The sequence below is a fragment of the Alosa alosa genome, chromosome 6 (assembly GCF_017589495.1).
Source record: "Alosa alosa isolate M-15738 ecotype Scorff River chromosome 6, AALO_Geno_1.1, whole genome shotgun sequence".
NCBI classification, from domain to species: domain Eukaryota; kingdom Metazoa; phylum Chordata; class Actinopteri; order Clupeiformes; family Clupeidae; genus Alosa; species Alosa alosa.
Window position 1 is genome coordinate 4,558,509 of NC_063194.1, and position 26,975 is coordinate 4,585,483.

Consider the following 26,975-nt stretch of genomic DNA (forward strand, 5'->3'; position numbering starts at 1 on the left):
AGTAAGGGGTATCTGTCTGTGGCCTGGGCGATTTTTACGATCTAACTTCAAGATAAAATGCTCATCCGTTTGACATGTAAATGTCATAGCTACTTTTGGTATAGTTTGGTGAAAAGGGAAAGCGGAATTGCTAAACGCAGGCGACCAAGCAGGTCGGACAGCTAGTCCCCATGACAGGACCCTTACGCAGCTCTCAAAAGTCGTCTAGACTTAGCCTAACCATTGGAGACACTTTGGTAAGTTTAAGAGTTCAGTGTTTGTTTACTTGAAATCAGATGTAAAGTCGTTAGTCTGCGAGGGGCTGTCTCTAACAATTAAGAAAATCATGCAGGGAGCATTGTGCGTGCTATTTTATTTTTTCTGTAGAATGGCTGGCCATGTGTAGCCTATGCAGTAGTTTGGTTTTTGCGTTGTTGTGGTCAGTGGTTTTGTTGTTAGTTTACGTGATGGCCATGTGATTCAAGCGCGCATTTTCAGCATAAACTTAGAAGTTGTGGAGTTAATTTTTCTCTGAGTAGATTGACTGACTTATATTTCTAAGAATTCAACAAAGCCAGACACTCCATTGACTTAATTGTGCAAGGATGTAACAAGACAGTTTTAACAATGTTGAGACAAATCGATGGTTGATTATTGTCAAAGTAGGGTTGGTGGTCGCATTTACACCAGGAAGGAAGTTGGCAGAGTGTTAGTGTCTGAGATGCGTTTGACCCACAGATGCCATGGTCGTGGGGCACACTCGTCCATACTAAAATGCAATCAATACAGTCCAGTTTTTGGTCTGAATATGAGGAACTTTATTTTTTACTCCAATTTAAGCTACAAACAAATACAAAAAGCGTATTGGCAAAATGCGTACAGGCAGTCTGACATGATAATTGCCATTTATTTCAGCTTTCACACGCTTGTCATCCATTCTGCCTACTACGAGGAGCTAATTGGTCACATTAAAAATGTCTAATATGTACATCCTGCTTGGAACATAACCATGATCCAATAATATACAATTACATTTGTTGAATAGAACTATACACATGTATGAACTGAAACAGCGAGGTCTATATACAGGTTTCCCCTTTTTACTCAAAAAATATTGGTGGATTTGAACACATGACGAAAACCTAATGGAACTTATGCAGACAAATATTAGTTAAGCATGAAGAGGAGCATGAAACACACGGAGGGTTCTGCAGAAGCAATGCAGTTACCACTATACTACAGCTTCACTTCATATAGGGGAAAAGGCAATTCTAAGTTGTAAACTCAAAGTATACACTTGTTATAGATCGTAAATAAGTTATAACATTTAAGAGCTGCATGCTAACTTTCGAGAGAGCATTAACATAGCCATTGACACATAAACAATATTTATAACAAGAACATCAGGCGGCATTGGATATCTTTTTTTTCTTTTCTTTTTTTTCCTCTCGAAATAATAGTCACCATAGTATTAAAAAACAACAACATGAACACTAAGTTTTTTTTTTAATTAATTATAGCAGTACCACAGTAGAATTTTAAGTTGCCTAAAACATCAACAACATGCTGAAAGGTGCCGCATTGAACTGGATTCTGTAACTGTGTCTTGTCTATTTTTTTGTGTTTCATTTATTATGATATCCTTTCAACCAACACAGAATGATTTGCACGACTACTACGGCTGGAAAGCGCTACCTGCAGTAGCCAAACTCATACTCTTCAGCTTATTGTCCTTTTTCCATTTCATCCTTCGATTCTGGAACCAGATCTTAATTTGCCGTTCTGAGAGACACAGCGCATGGGCTATCTCTATCCTCCTCCTCCGGGTGAGGTACCTATTGAAATGGAACTCTTTTTCCAGCTCTAGCGTCTGATATCGGGTGTATGCGGTTCGGGCCCTTTTGCCGTCTGGTCCCGTCATATCTAAACAGCATGAACAAAACGCAATGGGAACAAGCATTAGCGGAATGCAGGGACACAGCAATCAGAAAAGCAGATGACCACTCACAACGTGTTAGCATGCGTTCGTTTACACATATTTAGTCACAAATGAGCCTTGCTTTTCAGTAGAATTCTAAGGCGGACAGATTAAAGCAATGGGCTGGGGTTATGCTACACATGCCTCGCTTGCTGTTATTGCTTTCGCCTTTTTAGCCTACATGGTCTGAAATGGTTTAACATGGAATAGCTTACTTAGAAGTGGCTCGGTAATTTCACACGTTACTATTATCCTTCTTCCTCTGTTTTTGCTGTTTTCCTCGTCACCCCTCAACTTTTTTCTCCACCTCCTTTTGATTCTACTGGTTTTATGGCCCCTCGTTTTATTGCCCCCCAGCCTAATCAAGTTCCCACAAGAAATAAAGCGAAACTTTCCGAAGAAACAACAACTTCTAAGTCTCCCTGTCGCCCTGTCCTTTCTGCCACCCCACTGCCATTCTCTCGCCAACAGTGTAAGGCTCCACACTTCAAAGATTTATGGCGCTATCACGGAAATTAGAATAAAGACTGAATCATGGTGCATTTGTATTAGCATCGAGTAAAACAAGTAACATTGCTATACATCGAGAATACTTAGAGTTAAAACAAAATACATATATACCATGGCTTATATGCAGTTTCCGCATCCAGGGGAATATCTGTGGCGTTTGGCCATCGGTCGACGCCGACGTGGTGGATGTGGCGGTGGACTCCTGCTTTTGCTGCGTCCGGGGAGCGGAGTTGCTTGATCTGTGGGTGCCTTCCTCGGTCTCGGAAGAAACACTGGCCTCGTCGATTTCTGTAAAATGTGTGCTGTTGGTGAGGTTACTGCCCGCTGTTGAGGCGCTCTGGTCGGAGGGGGGAGAAGAGCTTTTGGATCCCAGGCTCTCGCTGTTGGAGCAGGGCAGGGGCTCCGGAGACGCGAGCGAACAGCTTGATGGCTGCCGAAACCGCGTCTCCGGAGCCGGGGACTGGAAGCCCCGGGAGTTATCCCCAACAGCCCCAAAGTGGCCCGTGGCGGTTGAACGATTGACGCTTAGGTCCATCCCATTGTAGTTGTAGCCGTAAGAGCCTGAATGCATGGTGCCGGAGTCCCTGTACGAAGCGTTCATAGCGCTGCTGCTAGTTCCATAATTTAGTAACTGATAGTCGGGGCCATTTGGGTAGCGCCCTGAGAACGAGTTTACAAAGTAAGAGCTCATTTAGGTTGTTTTAGAGGGCTTGATTTGTAGATCTTGGTCGTTATAACGCTGTGCTTCACGATTTATGATGTATTAATGAATTATAGCAATGCACTGTACTTCGTTTTTGCTATGTATGCGGCCAAATATGGGGGTGGGGGTGCGTTTGGGAATCACGTGCTTTTGTTGACCAGTCGTAAATTCTCACTGATGACTTCAAGAGGTAATTCATGCTCTATGGTTACAAATGATGACGATATGGGAGTCGTTAGGCTCAAGTCAACGTGTGCCTCCCAATGCTGTGGTGTGCTGCGCGTTAGCAGACAGCGTCACCTACTGGACATATAGGTTTTTGCGAGAAAATGAAACGCTTCGTTCCATACCTCACCTCCTTTTGTCCTCTTTAACTACGATAATAAAAATGATTTGTATCACTATTGTGTCCAGTATCACTTGTTGTGATCACAGTATCATTAATAGTAGCCTACTTATTGACCTTTTTTTGCGTGTTGGTTTGTCCTGGACTGCTTTGTTAATAGTCAAATATATGAAAGAAAAATAGCACATTCATACCAATAATGCCTCTTTCATCATGTTTGAGACTGCATATTCTTTTAAGCACGAATGGTTCTGATAAACGTAACATTACATCACACTTCATCTAGACTTTGCCATTATTATTATTATTGTTATTATCATTAGTAGTAGTTGTAGTAGTAGTGGTGGTGGTGGTGGTGGTGGTGGTGGTAGTAGTAGTAGTAGTAGTAGTAGTAGTAGTAGTAGTAGTAGTAGTAGACTATTAGTAGTAGTTTTGGTGTTCGGCTACTATTTAGTATATTTGTGTTTCTTATGAGATCATGATTTTTACTGTTGTCATGCGTGTTACCAAACGTCATGGAAACGTGGTGTTGTTTTTAATGGGCATGTATTGGCAGTCTCTCTTGTAAAGCTTTGATTAAATGTATAAGCAGACTGACATTGTAGGTGAGCATTTACAATCGAGCCACAACCACAGTCACAGGCTGCAAACGTTTTGGACTGAATATGTGGAACGCAATTCTGTGATATATGGTCTTGGCTGATTTACGGTTTGTTGACACAGAAGCATAAGTAACTGCATGTATGTGCGCTATAATATGTAAACTTTCATTCTGACAGTGGTGTTCTTCCTTAGCTTACATTTAAGTCACAGAAAAGAGTAAATGAGAGATACCAGATCATTTTGATAGCCTTCAGATTTGTTTAAGTTTTGAAATGTTAAAAAGATTCACGTTTCGTTTTGATGAATTCAAGCTTTTGCAATTGGCACAAAACGACTTCTAAAAGAGCTATACGTGCATTTGCATTTGGACACTAGATGCGTCGTTTTTTATAATTTCTATTACTTTAGAAGGCCCACTCTGTCTATCTGTCTATCTTACTATCAATCTGTCTATTTTATAGCCATATCAATATGTTTTACATTGAGGCTAAGGGCAAAAGTTGCCTAATCACGCGCCTGCCTACCTGCACAAAAAGAATGCGCCCATTGAGAGGGAGTCCTTCGGCCACTCAACGCCTTCAGGTGAATGTCCGGCTCGGACAGGTCAACTTTCTCCTTCTGCCATTAATTACACCACTTCAGTATACACCACTTTCCTGAATAGGCCTACTACTCTCATTGCGTTCCCCTCTCAGTGCATTATAGGTTATAAGGAGATTTTACCTGTGCGCCCGACGGATGCAATGAGTTGCAATGTTGTCAGTGGACAACAAAGAAAATATGGTGTATAAAAATACTCGCATTGTTCCCCTGAGATTTCACAACACATAATTTAACTTGTAATTTGACCATACAGATGTAATCCATGTAACATTTCACTCTGGTTTAAACAAAGTTATGTTATTTGTTTTCAGAGTATAACCCGGGAACAGGTGCTCTACTGGACTGAATCTAAAAGTTCCTGTTCCTATGCTCGGTTCAGCAATATTATAAGCGGCATATTTAGGTATAGGTGCTTACTTTAGAAAAGGTTAGTATAGATATCAGGTATGCATTTGCGTAACTGTTATTGACTGATGTTGTTCCCTTTTTCTCTAGGGTAAAAAACGTGCTCTCTACAAAGGTCCTAAACCATGAAGGAAAAGCAAGGCCATTCATTTGTACAATGAGATTTTCTTTTTATTGTAATACATCTTAAATATGAACACGAATATGACATATTTCAAATAGCTCGTTAAACACGGTCATTTTCTTTATAAGACCAACTTCTAAGTCGAGACGCGCGCACAAAAACACATTTAATCGGTATTCGGCATTAATTATACAAAAGAATAAACATAAAAAAAATGACAGCAACAATTAAAATGCAATATTAAGATGAATTCTGGAATGCTACAACGAATTTAACAACACAATTTCACTGGTGCGAACTTTGAGGGAAAGGGGAAAGTCTTCATTTCTTTTCTGAAAGGGAGAATTGGTGTGCCCTCTATGCTATTTTTATCTACGGTCCTTTTTTATTCTGTCCTCTTCTCCTCCTCCTCTTCTCCACTCGTTTGTGAGGAGTTGATGAGTTTGTTTTCTTTTTTCCACTTCATCCTCCGGTTTTGGAACCAAATCTTTATTTGGCGTTCTGTCAGGCACAGAGCGTGCGCGATTTCTATACGGCGCCTCCGGGTCAGGTACCTGTTAAAATGGAACTCTTTCTCCAACTCCAGCGTCTGGTAACGAGTGTACGTTTGACGACCTCTTCGGCCAGGGTTACCAAAAGCTCCTGTTCAAAACAAGGGAAAGAGAAAGTCCAGCATTAAAGTCTTGAGAGTGTGTACCATAATGACACATATGAGGGAGAAAATGTCCTCAGGCTAACATCATGACTTGAAACTCGTGAGCATCGGACATATAGCCTATGCATGTGCTTTTTAAACAGTTTTGCTTCACCACAAGGTAGGCTACCCCACAAATTCCCCAGTATTACGCCATGTTTAAAAAGAACTGAATAGTTGAATGAATAGTTTGTGTTACTATTTTGCCTTGCTATACACATATTGTCATTCAGATTGTACCTCTGGATCAAGTCTGCGTAAAACTTCAGATTTGCCCAGGCCAACAGAGAACAAAAGATTGTATGTCAAGTTCTATTTGTGTTCACATGCACTTTGACGAACTATTTTAATGTAGGCTATCATATCAAACTTCACATCCGTACATAAATCTACAGTGTCCGGTTACAGTTTGGACATCTGACACACTGTTCTGGGGCTAAGGCTCAATATTTAAATAATGGCGAAAGGTCCACTAAACCTCACATCACACTCCATGTACTGGCACATTGGCAAATACAGTGGAAATTCCAAACACCAACCTAGAAATTAAGTGATAGTTCTAACCAACCAGTGATTCACTCTTAGGAACAAGCTGAAATGTTCTTAAGGTTGATGGTAAATCGGTATTCTACCGCCTCTGCTCATTTAATATTTACTTAATGCCTAACGTATTATAGTGTAGAGTACACGTGTTTTTCGCATATTAATATTTCTGTTATCATCTGCCCTTGACGTACTGTGCGGAATTGTTAGCCTCACATATCGGTATCATAAAGTGTATTTGTCTTGTGATTGCCACTGCACTTGGTGATAGTGTACAGCAGGGCGGTAACAGAGGGAGAGCTTGTCAAAACAACAATAAGAGCCATTTTGCGATAAGAGAAATGATTGGAGTCAACAGCCATGCCGTTGTTAACTGGGGTTGTGCTCTGGTCTTACAGGCTTTAATCTGCAGCTTGATAGATATGAGCCTTGCGGCAATTAAACTCATCTCATGGTAAATGGGAGAAAGTGAAAATCTTGCCGGCAGTGTAAAGTGTAGAAGGGCAGTGTGACTGTGACTGACTCTAGCCTGGCTGTTATGGAGCTGAACACCAAACCGACATTATTTTCATACTGTACGGGCTTCCGGCTTTGTACAGTGAAGTAGCAAGTCACGTATCAGGCGGATCTGTGTATATGTAAACATCAACCATAAACGGCAGCTAAAATGAGACAAAAAACAAGGACTCACCGTTGCAAGAGTTCATTCTCTGCATCCATGGGTAGACCGGTACGTTTGGCTTCTGCTCTTCGCTTTCGACGAATAAACCCTTGTTATGTGGCCCTGTGCAGTCCGTCTTGCGATGGTCTTGACTAAGGACAAGAGAGTGATCTTCTATACTGGCGAGTGCGCAAGCGGCGTCCTTATCCCTGTAAAAGCTGGCTGCTGCATAATCGCAAGCACCGGCTGTGGACGACCGGCTGTAGGCACCATTCGTCTGCTGGTAAAAAGAGGATGAGTACGCCTTCTCTTGAACGCTGGTAGCTCCATAAGCAGCACCAGAATAGTGTCTTAAAGGATCTGTATATCCGGAGGAATATAACGGTATTTGTCCCAAGAACGACTCCTGTCCACCAGCCAGAGTCACTGGGAAAGTTGAGTTTACAAAATAGGAACTCATTGGGAGGGTACGGTTCTTTTCCTTGGTTTATGATTTGTTGTGTTTTATAGTCCAAGTGGTTTAGCTATTAGTAGTTTATCGGAGATTGGGTTTTAGTTGAGGGGGGGTGCTGGGTGGCTGTGTGCCAGTGTGGGACAGAGGGAAACCGTACCATCTGACCAGACGCTGACCAATAGCATGAGCCCTCGCCTGCAAAATAGCACCCTTGAGGGGGGCTGTGATTGCATGCGTCGGGGGACCCCAGCGCGAAGCCTAGAGATCGCCTTTTCTTTTTTCATGTCCTCTTCATAGCCTCCCCTTCCAATAAGATTGCACTATGCGAATCGCAATGGAATCTTAAAGCACTAAATTGAATACATCGACACTCTCACCCTTCTGTTTTGGCTGTGGTGTGCTCATGTTGCCTACACACGCTATGGCCTAACCCCGTCAAAGAAAAACGTAGTACAAAACGGCATCGAGTTTCAAAACACGTCAAAACATTAAGCTTATTTCAGTATTATACAGATATACATTCCAAGTTATATATATATATATTAGATACATATTATGTATGTCTTATTCGCTTATTAAACCACGTGGAAAACAAATAAACGACATGCACACATTCTCTGTATCTATCTTATCATATAATGTTCAGAATTACTTGAGGTGGTGCTGTTTTTGCCCAGGAAGACTTAAGGGTGACTCAAAATGAAGCGTTTGCAACAGGTACCTCTAGCCCACTGCGATACTTTATTTGGCTTCGTTAGGTCAGAATTGGTTATCACAAGCAGAATGTGCACCTCACATGATGACGTCAGATACATGTCTAGCATAGACATTCCCACTGAAGTGGGATACATTTTGCGATACATTTTTGACATCTGCGGTTGTTTTACATTGTGTGTGTGTGTGTGTGTGTGTGTGTGTGTGTGTGTGTGTGTGTGTGTGTGTGTGTTGACCCCGTGGCTTTCTACACCACCATAAAAGTCACTTATTACTGCATTTGTTTATCCAGAAAACCTATTTAGACACATGGCTTCCTGAATACATTTCGTACTTGGCTCTGCAGCGCATATAGAATTATGGCCTAGTAATATATTTCACCATGCAGTATACTCTTATGTATATAGATATCTCCACTAACTAAACATGGTGCATTTCATGTGTAGTCTCTGGGTCCTTCGGGTTTCGTGATGTGATTAATAGAGCAGTTCGGCATCACAAGTGGATTTTAAGCGTCATTTGAGGGGACTGCAAATTATTCTTTTTTACTTTCAGTTTTGCTTCCTCTACACCGAGGATGCTGCGTTTCCTTCTCCCCCGACTGCTTTTGTGCGGACGGGAAACTGCCATTGTGTGTCCGTTTGTAAGAGAAAGCAGACAACTTTGCTATTCAAATGTCTAGTCAATAATCTATTAGTAGGCCTAATAGTACACGTACGAGTTGAAATGGTTTTAGATTCTTTCCCATATAAAGCGCAGAATGATGAAAGAAGATTCTGTGTAGTTTGTAGAAGGAATTATAACTTAATGTATGAAAGTTGTCTGATGTAACAACATAATAATATTAATTATGCTTTTGTTTCAGATTCAGTTCAGGTTTACTGAATGGGAATGACGGCCTAAAAAATGAAGAATCCATGGCCGCCTCTTCACAAATACAACTTGGCTGCAATAAAGTGCTTCAGAAATAGTTGAGAAATGACCCACGGGACACTAAATCACCGCGCAACGCAGGAGTACGGTGGGGCTCGGCCGGAAACCTCAGCAAAAGGCGCATCGAGCAAGAGCTGTAGCCTACTGTGTTGACCCAGTCTGAGACCGGAGAGGAAACGCGTGTCAGACACTTTTTGTCAAGTTTACTGTAACTCTCCTTAGCCTCTCGAGTTTGCCGCATGATACTGAACATATGTGAGTATTATATTGTTACTAAAAGTATCGCTAACTATTGCTTAGGATAGAAAGATAATTGTTTAATATATTAAGCCCTTCCATTTATAGTAATGAAGTGTGTGAATACAAGTACTCTATCACCAATGTCATATTTTTGGCGTACCTGGACTAGTACAGTTTAGCCTGAGAAAAAAATGTAATTGTAGAATATTTCCATAACCATTGCATTGTGCCCTTGTTTTGTTGATCATTGTGGTACACATTGAATGTATGTTTGGATTTTGTGAATAAATATATCTGTAATTAAATATTGATTCTGACGAGAGGACGTGAATTTATTTGAATCATAACAGCCTGGTGTGAGAAAAATAAGAAGCTCCTCTGTTTATGTTCATTTATTGCAATTAAGTTTAAAGAAACGTCGACAGGCACGAAAACAGGCTAGGCCTACGTGTTTCCAACTGATTTGTGATAGAAGTAGGTTACTAATAAATTTGTGTCTGTGTGACGCAAACTCAGTTGTGTGTTTTGAAACTGATATTTTATTTCGAGTAGAAATTATACAGCGTGTACGACCTTTAACGCACGGATGATGCATAATGCTTTTGAAACACATTTAGGAAATGATCTCTTAATATCACAAACACGCTGAAAACAAGGAGGTAATCGATTATTTCCTTATGTATGAAATGAACATGTCGATTTCCAACTTACTTATGAATTTAAAACCTTTATTAATGTCATTATTTTTATTTTTAAATTGGTTCATTTTATGTCAAAATCGAAACTAATACAGAGATAACAATGTAGGCAAGAAATGGGAAGTGTTTGGGAGAATATCAATTTCAATATGAGCTACATGGTAAAGGCCTACGCACGGATATTGGAGTTCTTATAAATAAAAGTTAAATTTAAGTGCAATGACTGAGCGGGACTTTAAATATTCATGGCTAATAGTTTGCCTTTCACAGACAAAAGTGTGCCGAGTCCGGCGCCAGAACTCTAATAATAATTTAATAATTTTCCCTTGAAATGTTAGAGTTTATTATTAACTAGTCTACTTTGCTGTATTATTCCAGTTTAACACCAATAAATATGCCCGTTTTAAAACCCCTCGAGTCTGTGCTCATGTCATGGTTGCCCCTCAGGCTGTATGTGTTTGTGTATATGCTTGACAATAATCTCATTAGCATTGAATAACCAACTATTTTTCTGGAGGAACATAGAGCCATGCATTATCTCCGATATTTAGTCTGCCAATTTATTATGACACGTAAAACTGGAAAATTAGCGCACATAATGCGAACAAATTATGCAAATGTTACTGACGACTACTTTAACAAATGTGTTCTCCGGAAGCATACAGTGTGCAATAAACACACAGGGTGGCATGGTCCTTCCAAACACAGGCCAGATGTTAACTGAAGATTACTTTCAGCCAGTAACCTGACCGGGCTATATATGAATGGCGAGTCTTGGTATACACCTCGTATTCAGCACTGTAAATCCAAGCTCTGTGCCCTCCTATTCTACACCAGCGTTATACCTTTGCAGTGTCCACAGAAGAAGAGCGTACGTGTGTTGCTGAAACCGCTGCCTTACGCATAATGTTACTTTGCCTATTTGAAATAAATAAAGTGGAAAACCGTCACATCATTAATATAAACTTTTCTGGGATCCATGGTGGATAGAGTTCCAGCACAGTGAACACATGGCGCAGGGGGCCTAGACGCGCTTCACTGACAGAAGAAGACAAAAACTGCAATAACCTTGGAGCGGTCATCTGCTGGTTTTTAAGAGGGAAACGTAGGATGCACGAAATCGGGGCCTGCAGGCCTGGCTGCTACGTGTGTGCCACAAATCTCTCCCAAACGTAGGCACTTCAAAGCGCGCCCACAGCAGCCACGAGAATTTACAACCTCTGCATTCTTTTGCGTTTCAGTGCCGCAGGGTCGCCCGCCCCTCCCTGCTTTCCTGTTATCTCCAGCCGCAGTGTCTGTGCGGTTTATTGCGGACAACATTTCAGGAAGGTTCTATTAGCATTCAAATATCGCATTTTTGCTAGTCTGTGTGTGGGAAACTCACCCTAGCTGACAATACATTACGCCATTGCCAACTGAAGCACATGCACGCACGCGCGGGCTTGAGCGCGCTGCACAGATGTCCAAGCTGATATAGGAATGTCAAAAGAGTACAAAAGAGTCATCAATAAATATACGGATCTCCTATTTATCCACGCAGACACCTTTAGCCCACGTTCTCATACACATCAACACACAAGCACGTTTGCTTGCGCACAAACACACACGCGCAAACAAACACCCCCACACACAAGAACATAAAGGCGCGCGCACAAAACATTCCTTTTTTCCTACTGAAAAGAACGCCTAGTGAACTAGGAGTTGACATTTTGGAGAAGCGCACACTAGATGGCGCCAAAGAGCATGGAATGAGCCGAAGCTGAGGACATTGCGCCACTGGCTGCTTGAACAAATCAACAAGCAGCGGATCCTGCAAAGACCTGTCACCTCATCACTTTTAGCCTATGTAATGAAAATGGCAGACTGACAGAATTAACAAGCACTGCAGCTTGAACGCTCAAAGAGATGCGACCTATGCTGTTTTTACATGTTTTTATATCCATCATATTGTTAGGATTAGTTGAGATATGAGTTGGATATAAAATCCTAGGCTATATGCCAATGGTACATGTCAAAGATGGGGAAAATGTTCAATAGATAGATAGATAGATAGATAGATAGATAGATGGATACAAAGAAAGGTGGATATGTAAATAGATACACACATTACATACATACATACATACATACATACATACATACATACATGTATACATACATAAATACAGAGAGGGAGATAGATAGACAGACGTGTCACCAATAATTAATGACGACATTTATATTTCAGTTTTATCCTATTTATATTTTGGGGACTATAGACAGCGGTTCAGGGTGTTTTGCAGTAGGCTAGTCGAACTTCAAATCTATAGCAGTTCACTGGCGCCAGAAGGTGTTACATTTCCGAGAAAACAAATGGACACCAAAGGGTGCAAGAGTTAAAAACGGACCGCAAGCTGCCTGACAGGAAATGGAAGGGGAAATAAAAATCCGTAAACGTCGGAGACCCTCACCCATCTGCCTACATACACACGGCCAATTGTTAGGAGGAAGAGAGGGGACAGAGAGAAAGAAAGAGGGGAAGGGGAATGCCCTAAAATGAAGAATGTGATCTTGAACTTTGGGCTAAAAAACATTCCTTCCTATAACTAAAGCTTAAAGGTTCATCTTTTAAACCTGTGCTTGACTGGGTCCTCCCAAGGCACGAGCTAAAGCAGACAAGTGCAGGAATGTCGCAGAGCAGCGTGTGTCTTGATTAAGCATTCCACGTAAGAGGTGACCCCGGGCAGCCGAGCTCGGATCCGATTGGCAGCAATGCAGCTCCATCAAACCTAGGCTTCTCTTTGCTCCTCTCTATCCGTTTACCACAAACATCATCCAGCAACCACAGCAGAGCTCAACACAATCAATACTTTTATGTATTTCAGAAATATGACTCTGACTCAAATACTCTTAATCGACAACGTGAAGCATCAAGTAAGACATAGCACCGGTCCAACAATTATCAAGAAATTAGATAAACGTTTGATTAGTCGTCTAACAGCACGGTGCGCACTAACAATGCACGCGCATAGTGCAGCAAAAAACATCTAAAACACCGTGTAAGATTACAACTCTAACTCCAAGAAACGAAGCAACCGCGAGATAATGACAGCACGCCTTACCTTTGTTGATAATTCGTCACCGACTCGCTGGACAGCGCGAGCCCTACGCCGCTGGCAGGCGGGCGTTCCCGGAGCTTGATTCGGTCCCGCCATTAGCCCGTGAGTCGCAGTTGTGACAGTGCTGTCGCCGCTGTTTTCCATCCGTTTCTCTCACATTTGTCATTGGGAGATGGATCCCCGTATGAAAAATTAGATGAGAACGACAGCATGTCCAGAATCTCAGTCACTCTCCATGGCAGCGGAAATCCCAATCACAAGCGGCCACATTAGCATAGCGCTACGCATGTAGGCTGGTCCTGTGCTAAGGCACTGATACTCACCCGGCGACACGGTTTGTATCTAAATTGTTATTTTGTTTAAGTTCATGCACTATTTTCTGCTCAGAAGCTTGAAGGAGCACAGTGTTGTAACAGAAGGTGCGGCGGCCAAAAGAATGCTGCAATATAACCACTTGGGAAATCATAAAAAGTTCATGTTCACGGTTAGCCATCCACATGACCATCCTCGGCCAATCCCAGGACCCAGGCACTCATAAAGTTCTATCACAAAGTTGTAAATTTTCATAAAACAACAAGGAATTTATTGCATTTCTTCATGACTGCTTTAGCAGCAGTGGTTCCTCGTCGCCATCTTTTTCACCTACAAAACCAAGGAGAAATTTGGAGTATTTCCCCCGTTTTTGACGTAAGACCTTTAGATCTTTTGGTGATATTTGTCCTGTGATCTATACAAAGCCGAGAGCCACACGTGCGGTTTTCTGTAATGTTTTAGGAGGCTTGTAAAAGCTTAAAGTTTATTCAGCCGCACCCTGTTGAACAAATAGATTCAATCTAGATTACGACAGTAAAGAAAGTGGGCTTTCTTTGCATCCCAATAAAGACGACAAGCATTGGCCTTTACAGATTGGGTGTTAGTTGACGCAACTGCCACTGTTTAATGAAAAAAGGTTTTCTGATATTGCCTTCATAAGGCTACATAAAATACGCGATTCCCCTTTTGTTTTGTTTTTAACCTTTTATACTGTAACCAAAACGAATGTTAAATATTTTAGTCATGTTCAAACATAGGCCCGAGAAGATGAATGTAAAGACTTTGACTGCAGAAAAAAACCCCATGGACTGCTTTAAAAATAGATTTTCTAAAATAACAGTTGATGGATAAACCGCTGTGGCTTTATCTAGTCATTAAGATGTTTAATTACAGGCTTTTATTGAGCTTACATAGGGTTTTTCAAACCAGAATATGTTTATAGAAATGTTTAAGCAATATTTTACGCACAGGCTACTACATAACCTACTAAGGTCTTAAAATATAGCCATGTTCACCCTGTTATTGTAGTATAATGATAAATAAAGAATTTGAACATACTAACTTGCCACTTGCTTTGCTATCTTGTGTTATAGGCTATAGGAAAATGGAGCCCTACAACATTTCGCAATGCGACAATCCGAAGCCGCATTCGCTGTGATAATACCAACGAAGGCCCTGATGTTTATGTGCCTCTGACCCTCATACTGTTGTACACCAAAGTATTTTTGTTACACCACCCTTGTGTAGGCTATAGGACAGTGGGCATGTTGCTTAAAGCTAGAGTTAAATATTAAACCAGAACGGAAAAGAGCCATTGTTTGTGTTATTCAGAGAGAGCATATGGACAGGCATTTATAGCTGGAAGCACGTTTCCTATTTTGTTTAGTTTTTTTGTCACTTTTATTGGCTATTTCATTGACGCAATAAACACATTAGTTGCAACCTGCCAGTGCAACTGTGATCTTCTGCTCAGGTCGAAAGCAATCGGAGGGTACATAGGCCTTCTCTTTACATACTCAACACAGACACGAGAAGATCACATGAAAATAACTTGATGGTTTCAGAAAGGTATTTATGTAAGTTGCATTTACAGGTTTAGGGGCCTTGGTTATATTACTTATGGTGGTCTAGACTATCAGATTTTCTATACTTAATATTGTTACCCTTTCTTTAAAATATCCTTACTACTATGCATATTTGCAAACTGTTCATGCAAACATATTTGAACAATTCCTGAAGCTAAGCGACCTGAATAATATGGCAATCACAACCATTTCCCTGCATCGTCATCCATGATTGCAGCTTGCAAATCTATAAGAATGCACAAAACATAATAGAGGTTTCTTGAATTATCCAGAACACTTAAGTCTGATCCAGTTTTTTTTTCTTTTCTTTTTTTTCGTTTTTTAATTGGAGCGCACATAACATTTCACAACGACCCCAAAAAAAAAAGAAGATAATAATAATAATATAATCATATCCCGTTGTCCACTGTACATATTTTTGTCACAAATACCTTCATCGTTCAATATAGAAATGCTACTTGAAGAAAAGCACAAAATATCTCAATCAATACACAGAAAGAGAAAAATTGCCTGTTAGCCTATTTAAATGTTTTATAAAGAGTCCCTTTTTGCATTTTCCCTCCGAAAAAAAAAAAAAATCAACTGAATATAAGAAAGCACAGCCATTCTGAACATTATTTAACAAAAAAATCGAATGGTCATTTTTTATATAGCATTTTATAGGCTATGCTATGTGCAAAACCAATTGGTCTTTTGACTATTGCTCATACAGCCTACACGGGACTTCAACCTGCACATCTACAGAACAACAACAATATCTTATTAGGTAGTATAATTGTAGTTTTACTCAGTGTTGAACAAACTGAGGACAACAAGGATTTCTGTTTCACAATTAGAGTCTGTCTGGAGCCCCGCTCCGTTCACGCAATGCCGCCGTCACTCTTCCTCGTCCTCTTCTTCCTCCTCTCCGCCAGGCGCGTCAGTAGTAGGAGAGCTTGATCCCGCTGTTTTGTTCTCTTTCTTCCACTTCATCCGTCGGTTCTGGAACCAGATTTTGATCTGACGTTCTGTGAGGCACACCGCATGCGCAATCTCGATGCGCCGCCGCCGGGTCAAGTAGCGGTTGAAGTGGAACTCCTTTTCCAGCTCCAAGGTCTGGTAGCGTGTGTAGGTCTGTCGGCCTCGTTTCCTGTCCGCACCTGTGAACAAACAAGTCCGAACAGAGTAGAGAGGTAGGTTAAATTAGTCTTAGTTAGTATGTTTAACAAAAATCATAGAAGTTGGTGTAAGTTGGTATTATTTAGAAACATAAATATGACTAACGCAACAGTAGGCTAGCCTATTAATAGCCTACATCTAGCAACCTGATGTGACTAGAGTTGTTGCGTAGGCTTACCAAGATAAAATGCTCTCTGCCCATATCCTTAGGTCCTTTCAAAGCCATATAGATAGTCGGTGGCATTAGAATATTTACCAGAAACCGACTACGGGGGAAGATGATTTTTTCGTTTTTATCGTTGTTACTGTTGTTGTCGTTGTTGATGTATTATAAATGAAGAATTATAACAGCAGAGGAAACGTTTCACCTTATTTTCAAATAACACAAGTGTGCTGAGCGGTTTTAGATTTTAACGTTATGTTTAAAGTGTGTCTAACTTTATGTTTTAATGTCTAAAATATAAAAAATAACTCACATGCTTCCTATACACGTCTCCGAGCCTTTTGTTATCAGTTCACCCGATGGTTAGATAACTGTGTCCATGGTTAGATAACTGTGTCTCCACCTAGCCTACTTATTTTTTGTATGACAAAATTAGGGAACGAAATTGTGAAGAAAGATGTTGTACTCTCCTATCCACGATTTTCGTCTGGACTGGATTAGACCATCAAGAGTCACTCATCTTCCAGTCACATGTTATGAAACATCCACACACACAGGCAACTTACACCATGCATGATTAAAAATGTCAACATTGGTCCAGCACACAATAAATACTTTGCCTTTTCTTCTAACTGTTTTTTCTATGCAATTGTGATCATTGTACTATTAAACCATAAATACATACAACAGAAAAAAGAGAACTGCTGAAGGAAAACAAAACAATTTTCAGGCCAAGTCTAAAAATACCAACCAAGCACTGCACAAAAAAAGTGCTGGCATTCCGGAGAATGAGACTATGGGAATGGTAGCTTCCCTACAAATACTGCAGAGGTCAATGTGGACTTGTCTAGTCGTTGACAGAAAATGCGCTGCCACATCCATCTAAGAATACTGAAACAGCCTAGTGAAGTACACTAAATGGACATTTGCACCATATCCAATGTCGCTTCTTCAGGGTAATTTTCAAGTAAGAGAGATTGTTTTTTTCTCTATTTTTCGCAAGGCAGTAGAAATGTCTGGCGCGCTGGGCAGAATTGCATTTCTGTGTATGTGTGACAAGCGTGGTCCTAATTTCCTCCCTGGCAACACTTTCGAGAGGACACCAAAGGCAGATGAGACAAAACTATTAGAAAGGCACAGAGAGAGAGAGAGAAGGGTTGTTCAGAGGGAATTCCTCATACTATGCCCCCATAAAAAGCTCAAACGAAGAAGGATGGAAGTGCCGGGTGGTGCCGTTTAGGATATTTCAGAGAAGATCCTAAAAGGGTGAAACAAAGATGGGTATTGTGCTCCAAAAATACCCACAATCATGCTCACAACACTCTGTAAAAGAAAAAATGAGGGAAAGGATTTTTAACTGACAGACATTTTATCTTCTCCCTATACTTCATGTTATTTGAAAGGGGAAGTGTGGCTGCGTGCATGCATGCGAGGTGGGCATGAGTAGGTATACGTATAGAGACAGCACACAGATTAACCCAAGCCGGGGCTTCTGTCCTGGCTATAAGCGTCAAACTTTAAAGAACTGGGCCCTGGGTTACAAGAGGCCTAGTGCTTAAACACGAACACATTACACAATAATCTGAACTTCATTTGTCATAATTGACCGCACGCGCCTGAGATAAGACTGATCGGATTAAAAGCTTTTAAGTCGACATCCATCTCAGATGCTGGGCTCTGCTAAGAACACGCCGTTTTGAGTATTCATTTTTTATTCTCTGGTCAAGTAGACTGTCGACAGAAACAAAATATTAGGCCTATCCATCTCCAGGCCATGGTCACATGCAATATAACTCGGACCCGTTCAAATGTAAGTCAAATTGTGTGTGTGTGTGTGTGTGTGTGTGTGTGTGTGTGTGTGTGTGTGTGTCGAAGACAGAGAGGGGAGTAGTAGCATACTCATGAAGTTCACATTTCCGACTGTTGTAAATAGATCTACCGCGCCAACACGTTCTCCCGATGCATCCATCTCCATAGCTTTAAGGCCAGTATTCTCATTAGATCACACTCAATGTATAAACAACTTGCCAATTTGCATCCGTCAAAAAAAAATAACAGACGGACTGAGAGAGTCATGGATAGTCATGTCAGGCATGCGCGGACCTAAAATGTAAAGCTTGTACATTTCATAAATATCTTCCACAAAACTAAGACGATAGCCAAGAGTTTACAGGAAAACATGAATCGCCGATACCTGCTTGTAAATGTCAGACAAGCTGTTAATTAGAAAGTATCTGTTTCAGAACTATCAGCCTGTGTTGTTGTATTTTTATGCCGGAGGCTAACAAGACCAGTAGTGCCGCAGGTTGTCATTTGATGGATAGGTCCTTTGCAGTTCGTGGCCCGAGCCTGGAGTGCTTACAGAAAATCATTACACAAAAAGTTGTCAGCTACTATTTCACTGAACCTGCTGTTGGGAGACAGTGACTCACATTACTTCAGGCTAAAGATCCGATTTTTACATATATTCGCAAATGTATGTATATAGTTTCTTTCTTTAGTTTCATACACACACACACACACACACACAGAGAGAGAGAGAGAGAGAGAAAAGAGAGAGCGAGAGAGAGAGAGAAATAAAGAGAGAGAGAGAGAGAGAGAGAGAGAGAGAGAGAAAGAAACAGAATACAACCAGAACAGTGCTCACTCACACACACACACACACACACACACGGCCATTGAACAACTATAACAGCGCGTACACACACGTATACATGCACGCTCACTTTGAGATGCATATAGACATGCGTTAATCCGATGTGAACACACGCATATCTTTTCATCTTTCATGAATATTCATTTTGTTGATCGTCAACAAGAGGCCTCAAGACCTATCTCACAGGTACCAAACTCTATGGCCTCTGTCAATAAAGCTTTCCGTCCATACACATTTTGCGTGATGAGGAAATGCACCACCTTCGTGTAATGAGTTGGAAACAACTATTTAGTAGGCTACTCAGCTATGGTCTAAGAGAAATTATTACACCTCGGACTGTGATTATGGTGCTACTTTTCAGACTTGCGAGCTTAATTCAAGTGCTACCTATACATAACAAGCAAACAATTGTCTAATAACATGATTTTCTATAAAATGCGGGCAAATGTGCCACCGGTGTTTTTACGTTCACAATTCCTTCAGATATAACCGACCCATCCCCTTCTACCCTTAACACAATATGCTAATGAATATTCGCGTGCCTTAAATGATGGCTTTATACAGGTCGTATAGCAATAAATGTCCTGCGAATGCAGCACATTGCCTGGTGCAGATCAGGAAGTTGCTCTGATCACTTCACAGCGTCGGTCAAAGACCGTATACAAAAACAATTAGCTTTTTCCCCATGTCTCCAACCAGCCAACCCCCTGACTTTTACAAAAATATTTAACTCGAACGCACCTGTACTTCTCATCCAGGGATAAATTCTGAGGTTGTCTTCGTTTTGTTGATGGCAACTCCGCTGGTCTGGCTTACTGCAACCAGCGGGCGCCTTGGACGGATCTACGGTGCACTTCGCTGCCAGACCCGGGTAATCAAAGGGGGAGCAGTGCATGTTTAGTGGGCCAGTGGTGAACCCATAGCCTGCAGGGTACGTGCTCTGGCTCTGACTGGACAAGGCTCCTCCGGTACTGTACAGCCCCGGCAGCGGAGAGGAGGCTGAGGAGGTAGTGGAGAATGAGGCGCCGCCGGAGTTGGAGCCATAGCCGTTGGCTCGCTGGGAACTGGACGCAAAAGCGCAAGAAGTTTGCTCGGGAAAAACCCCACTTGGAAACACCGAACTTGCCGCTTGATATTTGGAAAACAACGCGTTCGCATAATACAATGAACTCATAATTTGACCCGTGATTTGTAGACCAGAAGGTTTAAATGTCGGTTTTACGAGGTCCTGTGATATATTACAGAATTACAGTCTAGATTTACACCAAAAATCACCCCTTTTTCCTCAGGGACCACGTGATGAATACCACGTGACACATAGTCCTCCAATGGAAGTGTTGCTTCCCACAGCTCTTCAAATGTGGAAAAAGTGCACAGCACTGACCATCCACATAAAGTACCTTACATTATTCACTGCAAGACAAAGGTACCCACAGTCAACAGAAACTAACGTGTGCGCAAAAATCGATTGACTCCCGAATATGTCCTATAATCACCGTCTGCGATTCCATGCTATAAAATATCTCCAACTGTATAAAGGTAATCTACAAATAAATATGGCCTACCATACTTTAGGTGCATCCTCTCTCTATTGACACTACACAAATAAAAAGAAACCTATTTGTTTCTGAATCGATTTCCATGGGGTCTTTGGGGTCTCTCCCCAACAGACGCTCCTTGTCCTCCAACCCTCTACACTGTGGTTGCAGTTCTTCCGTCGCTGACCTGTATGTTCAGACTCTGGATGTTCAAGCAGTGGTCAGTGTCCCCATACTGCATACTGTACGTCACAACATTTTCATTCTCCCAAAATACCCTCGCGTGGGCCCTAACCTCCGCATGGAACCACTTGTTGTTGCTAAACAACCGAAAGGGCCACAAAATGACACGTTATAATGTTTAAGAGGCCCTAATGTGCAAAGGTGTGAACACTTTCATGGCATGTCCTCTAAAAGCTTGTGTCGAAGCCACATTTTATGAGGTGCACTAGGAGGGGAAATCAGGGGTTTATATGAATTGAAATCAGAGGCCTAATATAAATATCTCTTTGGAGTGTAGTCAGAGGCAGTATACTTCATGCCATAATGTCAGGCTGTCAGAGATGTTACGAGGCGTTTAAATCGCGGTCTAACATGTCACTCACTTTGCTTCCATTTCACACGTACAGTTGTAAATTTAAACGTAAACCATATGGTGCGACCGTGTGAGCTCTGCGCAAAACAAACTCATTGCTAAATGATCAGATTACAAAAAACAGACAATTTCAAACAATTACAAACCCGGTCACTAATGTGAGATAGATGTAGTGTACTCAGTAAATTCTGATTCTGACTGGGTTGGATATATCTGGCATGGGTAGGCTATAGGCTAATGACAGGTGAGGGTCCCCTGATCCGCACCTCGGCAGGAAATGAGGCAGAGGACTCCAGTGATGTCATGGATTCTCGCTTGTAAACTTTATTGTGCCCCCTTTCTTCCGCTCCTTCCAGGTTTCAGACAATAGAACAAAGTGATGAGGAACAATAAAGCATATCATCAAGTCCCCATAAACTAATTCACAAGTACAGTATACATTCTGTTTCACAGTTAAACGAGGGGTCACATGACATCACTTAGGGTATTTTTTTATTTTTATTTATTTTTTAATAATTTTCTTCAACTGTGCGCATGCTTACCCGAAAAAGGAAGACAACAAAATACCATCAATTTAATTGAACTAAATGAGGACAAGTGTAAAAGAGAGGAAAATCTACGGCATAAATAGGCAGTTTCATGTTGTTGGAATTCATTATTTGCTACGTCATCATCATAACATATAGGCTAAGTGAGGACAGTCGTAAGTGCACCATTTAACTTAAATCTGTACAGCTGCCAATTTAATTGTTAATGACAATATTCTAACAACATAAATCTTTTTTCCACGATCATAGTTCCACAAAGTCAGGAATCTAGCTTAAACACTATAACATTTTGCAAATGTCAGGTAAAAAGTAGAAATGCTTAATCCCTTCTGCTCATAGTCCCGTGGTCACCACATCGTTTCAATGTTTATCGTCCTGTCAGCCATCATCTGAGGCAATCTTATCGATTGAAACATGATAGTGATCACCAGAAGACTGTCACGTTTCCGAGACAACCCCACACAGTTGCCCCCCACCCTCCCATGTTTCTGAGTCTTTTTCAATGTCCACTTTAGATCTGTTTAGCCTTGTCGCCATCTTCGTCGGTAGACGGTGACCCAATGCCCAGCTCCTTTTCCCGCTTCTCCTTTTCAATTGCCTCTTGTTCAGATTTGCTGCTGGGAAATTTGTCCTTATTGTTTTCCTTTTTCCACTTCATCCGGCGGTTCTGAAACCAGATTTTGACTTGCCTCTCGGTCAGTCCCAGGGCATGCGATACCTCAATTCGCCGCTTGCGGGTCAGGTACGGGTTGAAGAGGAACTCCTTTTCAAGCTCCAGTGTCTGGTAGCGACTGTAGGTCTGTCGGCCTCGCCTCCGTCCGGCAGCTACTGGCGAGAGAAGGACACGGACATGAGTCTGAGTTGAACACAACTGTATGATTCCACATTTGGTTTTATAATAACACAATCTGACATAGGCTATAACAAATATAGTGGATATAAATGAGACTTAAAAGAGGATAAATATGTATCACACAATACTATTATGCTTGGCAGACAACTATCTTGACCCCCTGCTTGTCATCCAGTTATGCGTTTATTGTTTGTGTTTGTATGTTATAGCCTATCACCCGGATACATTCACATGTGAAAGAAGCATTAGATAGAGTACAAATTACATGTATATATACAATCAACCACACTGTTGTTTATATGCATGGTGTTACCATTTCGCTCTTCCTCACGTCCATATTCTCACACACTCAACGCATTAGGCTCCGGTCATAAAACATAACCTGTGTAAAACGGCCACCTTGTAGCGAAATAATCCCCGCCATCACTGTAAGTCGTAAAAGCCTGCAGTAAAACTTTGACCAGGGTGAGAAGTGAGGATTCAGCTGTGGGCCAGTGGCTCACACATTAGAAAGCAACAAGAGAATGGACCTTTTCTCTTTCCCCTTTTCTCAGTGCTTTCTCTGCCGGGGTCGTTAAACTGTAAAGTGATTCACAAGTTTTGAACACCATAAAACCATAAACCACAAATTACCCCATCTCTTTTAGCGCACAGGAAATGCGTCTTTATGGCTCCAAACGCATTGTTTGGTAGAGCCAAAGTTTCTGAACCCAGCAGTTCTTAAAATACATGCAAACACACTCACATTTCCCCGCGATGCCAGCAAGAGTGCGTGGCTGGCTACAAGGGCTCACCTTGCGGTCGCATCCAAGGGAACAGCTGCGTCGGAGAAGAACTCTGTTCTGTGCTCTCGGTCTCCTCTCCCATGCCACCCGCGGCTAGCTTACAATCGCTATACTGGACCAAGTCAGCATCCTGAGCACCGAAGAGGGTCTGTCTTTGAAGGGCATCGTAGCTGTAGAAGTTTCCTGGATCTCCGTGACATGTGACGGCGCAAGGACTCTGTTGGTAGGGGGTTGCAGACAGCGTGGACGCGCCGTGGTGGTAGAACTCCTGGATCTGGGGAGCATGTTGGAAAGTTGCTCCGGTGCCGGGTCCATATACCACGGTGGGTCTGCTTCCAAGGTCCTGCGCAAACCCACACTCATAATAATTGGGGCGTAAAGAGTCGCTACTTTTATATTTTGAGAAGAGAGAATTTACAAAATAAGAACTCATCTTTTGTTAGACTCTACTGATGTTGTTGTTGTTGTTGTTGTTGTTGTTGTTAATGGTGATTACTCTGGCTGTGGATTCAAGAGAATAACAAACCGTGGCGAACCTTGAGATGAAAAACAGATCATGCGTGGAGTCCCAGAGGTGAATATAGATTTTTGTCTTATTGGTACACTCTTTTAAAATAGCCGTGCTATAGCCACATTCATTCAGATTCCATGAAAAGCGCCTCCACAGAAGTGTTCCTGCATCACAGTTCCGGTATGGGGTGCCAGTTCACAAACAGTTTTCCGTGATTTACTCCGCGGCAAATGAGTTGTTTCATATTTTGCCGTGTCTTTTCACGATAATTTGCATCTATTATCGGCTCCTCATCCCATTGGCTTCTTGCATCCCTACACGGACACCGCTCTCCGAGCTTCTGATATGGAGCGAGTGAGAGAATGAAAAAGAGAGGAAAGAGAGAGGGAGAGAGACGGAGAGGGAGCGAGGGAGCAGGCGAGAGAAGGGGGGCCAAGGGAGAGAGGAGGAGAGAATATGCGCATTAATATATTCAAGCAGGGAAGTTAATGAGAAATCTGCCGCTTTGCATCGGATCAAATACTGACCCCCCACCCCCACCAACCACCAGCTTATCCACCCTAGACCACCCTTTTAAAGATTGGTTTTAGGATGCTGCTCATAGGAAACCAAGAGAGATGCATATTTAATCGTTAATTTCTAAATTCTAACGAGGTGGGGTCCCCTTTTTTGAAAATGTCAGGGTCACACTGGTAAATTGTGAAAGTACACTGTTTAATTCATATCAGTTTTAACAAGTCATATAAATATAATTGCGGTTCTAAACCAACCTGTCAAAGGCCCCATTTCCAGAAGAGTCTGGCGTCGAAAATAAATGAGCCAGTCATATTTAGCATTTTGATCATCGTATTTTCATCAATATCACATTTATAAAGATGTAGAGACGTCGAAAAGGACTAGCACGCCTGAGGTAATGGACAAAGTGGCTGTAAATGTTTTAACAAACTATAAAATGCAATAAACGGTGGGGCTGTTTGTTGTTTACACCATGCATCAAAAACGCTGTTAGGATTTTATGAGGTTCCACGAACAGGGCTGTAAATGCATCACTTGGAGCAATTTCTACCCAGCAGAAATATTCAAGTATTTAATTGTCATTTTCACTTTGTTCCCCATACGGACAGTCGTAATGTTAATAAACATTAGACGCCACAATGGTTTAACCCCTATATACTGGCTTGGAATTGCTACCCATACACAACTTTTAAAGATTAGGCTACTCGTGGTAGCTCAATGAATTATGTGCCAATTGAGTTTTAGATAAATCGGGCAATGCTTAAAAGGGAATATGATATTGTCAATATCACGGTGGACAGTTAACACCAACCTAGTCATAACATGTATGCCTAAATGTGTTTCATACTTCACCACCTTTTGTTGACTTGGGCGGCTTTGCTTTTTTTTTATTCGTGTCTAGGTATTAGTCTAGCTTACATATCAATATATGGACAAGATCATCCTGTCCAAATTAATATCCTAATGAGGGATGGCTACGCAGGTAATGTACTCAAAACGTAAAGGAGTCTTCACTGTAACTTTTGTGAATTCATGTAGGCTAATCACTATATTTACGTTCATACGCATGATTAGTGCAACTATGGTATTGTAAATCACTTTCTTTCAGGTATTTGCAAGTAGGCCTACGTCAACAATAGGCAGAAATAGGCCACAGTTTTAGTCTTAATACATTAGTCTTAAAATAACAATTCCATTTGTCCTTTTTCTCAATAACGTCAACTCCTTTATTGTAACAATAGAACAAATAGTTTACTATAATAGGTTGATTGTAATGCTCAATGTCCTACATGACATTCCTTAAATATGTACAATGACTGCACGTCAATGTGGAAAAGTAATACACGTAGTTTATTCATTCCATGTATTTGTGCCCTATACATTTGCATTTCCATTATCCGTGCTTTTACAGTGTATGATCAAAGTCTAATTGTTTTTTTAATGATAATTCCCGTTTTAGATTTCAGCGTGTCAATGTGAGAACCAGCGATTTGAACCCAGCCTATATGTAAATGTATTTTATTTCAATAAAATTATGCATTTTCTTAACAATTGGCTACACTTGTCTGTGTTTGTGTGTGTGTGTGTGTGTGTTTCTCTCTCTCTCTCTCTCTCTCTCTCTCTCTCTCTCTCTCTGATAGTGTATGTGTGTGTTTTGCATTGACATTATCTCAGAACCTCAGCAGTTTGCAATTATAATTTGTAACCAGAAAAATTAGACACACAAATTATTCTTAGTTCAAAACAACTATAACTGTATAAACACCATCACATCTACAAGTTAAAGCATCTCAAAATCCACTGATTACAATGACTGATTTCCAGTTGGCCTCCTAGTCTGGAATAAAAAAAAAATGTTTTTAAAATAGCCTTTATGGTGAGCGTGAATTGACACACATAGGCCGTCTACTGCATACTGACAAATGTTTAGTTAGATCGGTAAAAAAAAAAAAAGATATTGTGTATCAGTATCTTGATATGCAAAACTCTGTAGGCTAGGCTATAGGCTGCATCAAAACCGCCATCGAAAACTTACTTGGTTAAAGGGCTTTAACGACTATGTTCCCTTATCCACTTGAAATTCCTCACGCGCCTCTACAGAGCAAGACTTGTGTGATACTAATTTTAGTCAAGTGTACAAAAGGCTTCTCTGACTCCACCAGCTTCCGGTTAACACAAGAGTGGTGAAAAAAAACAGCTTCCATGCTTTCTTTGATGGACCAACATTGCCATCAAGCGGTCAACAGTAGGCACAGCACTAGTGAATCCTATTTCCCTGTGACGTCAGAAGCCATGTTTACACATGTGTAAGCAAAACAGAATAATCCAAAAATGAAATATTTTGCCATAATTTGGCATCTTTGATGTTGGTAGGGGGTTTTTGATCTTGAACATTATGATAGTTACTTTGAACATTATGATAGTTACAATAACAGTCCATTTATTCGCCAATTTGTTGAAAATGGAAT

The 26,975-nt window shown here is 41.2% G+C and overlaps 5 protein-coding genes and 1 long non-coding RNA gene across 9 annotated transcripts in view; 1 reads left to right on the top strand and 5 right to left on the bottom strand.

The window, feature by feature from the left end:
- Positions 1–13,678, bottom strand: part of hoxb3a (homeobox B3a) — a 54,775-nt gene extending 41,097 nt beyond the window's left edge. For both annotated transcript variants that reach the window (XM_048245115.1, XM_048245110.1), the window contains exon 1: positions 13,290–13,678. The gene's annotated coding sequence lies outside the window, so the exon portion shown is untranslated. The remainder of the gene's footprint in view (positions 1–13,289) is intronic.
- LOC125295723 lies at positions 104–9,801 on the top strand. The gene is made up of 2 exons (XR_007193689.1): positions 104–236; positions 9,183–9,801. It is a non-coding gene; the product is annotated as an uncharacterized LOC125295723 (long non-coding RNA).
- On the bottom strand, positions 774–3,271 carry hoxb5a (homeobox B5a). The gene is made up of 2 exons (XM_048245125.1): positions 2,579–3,271; positions 774–1,902 (listed from the first exon to the last, which is right to left on the bottom strand). Exons 1-2 carry the CDS (start codon positions 3,156–3,158, stop codon positions 1,655–1,657), a joined length of 828 nt encoding a protein of 275 aa, XP_048101082.1. The 5' UTR covers positions 3,159–3,271; the 3' UTR covers positions 774–1,654.
- Positions 5,283–7,842, bottom strand: hoxb6a (homeobox B6a). The gene is made up of 2 exons (XM_048245132.1): positions 7,180–7,842; positions 5,283–5,893 (listed from the first exon to the last, which is right to left on the bottom strand). The coding sequence occupies exons 1-2, from the start codon at positions 7,607–7,609 to the stop codon at positions 5,637–5,639; spliced, it is 687 nt and encodes a 228-aa protein (XP_048101089.1). The 5' UTR covers positions 7,610–7,842; the 3' UTR covers positions 5,283–5,636.
- Positions 13,679–15,192: 1,514 nt separating the features above from the next.
- Positions 15,193–20,412, bottom strand: hoxb7a (homeobox B7a). Its single transcript, XM_048245131.1, has 2 exons — positions 19,903–20,412; positions 15,193–16,323 (listed from the first exon to the last, which is right to left on the bottom strand). The coding sequence occupies exons 1-2, from the start codon at positions 20,333–20,335 to the stop codon at positions 16,061–16,063; spliced, it is 696 nt and encodes a 231-aa protein (XP_048101088.1). The 5' UTR covers positions 20,336–20,412; the 3' UTR covers positions 15,193–16,060.
- A 1,183-nt stretch (positions 20,413–21,595) lies between these two features.
- On the bottom strand, positions 21,596–26,605 carry hoxb8a (homeobox B8a). 3 transcript variants are annotated; one of them, XM_048245129.1, is made up of 3 exons: positions 26,543–26,605; positions 23,490–24,331; positions 21,596–22,670 (listed from the first exon to the last, which is right to left on the bottom strand). In XM_048245129.1, the coding sequence occupies exons 2-3, from the start codon at positions 23,911–23,913 to the stop codon at positions 22,354–22,356; spliced, it is 741 nt and encodes a 246-aa protein (XP_048101086.1). In that variant the 5' UTR covers positions 23,914–24,331; positions 26,543–26,605; the 3' UTR covers positions 21,596–22,353. The 3 variants fall into 3 exon arrangements, with proteins under 3 accessions (XP_048101086.1, XP_048101085.1, XP_048101087.1); XM_048245128.1 differs by lacking the exon at positions 26,543–26,605 and having other exon boundaries at positions 23,490–26,003; XM_048245130.1 differs by lacking the exon at positions 26,543–26,605 and having other exon boundaries at positions 21,596–22,667; positions 23,490–24,864.
- Between the last annotated feature and the right edge of the window lie 370 nt (positions 26,606–26,975).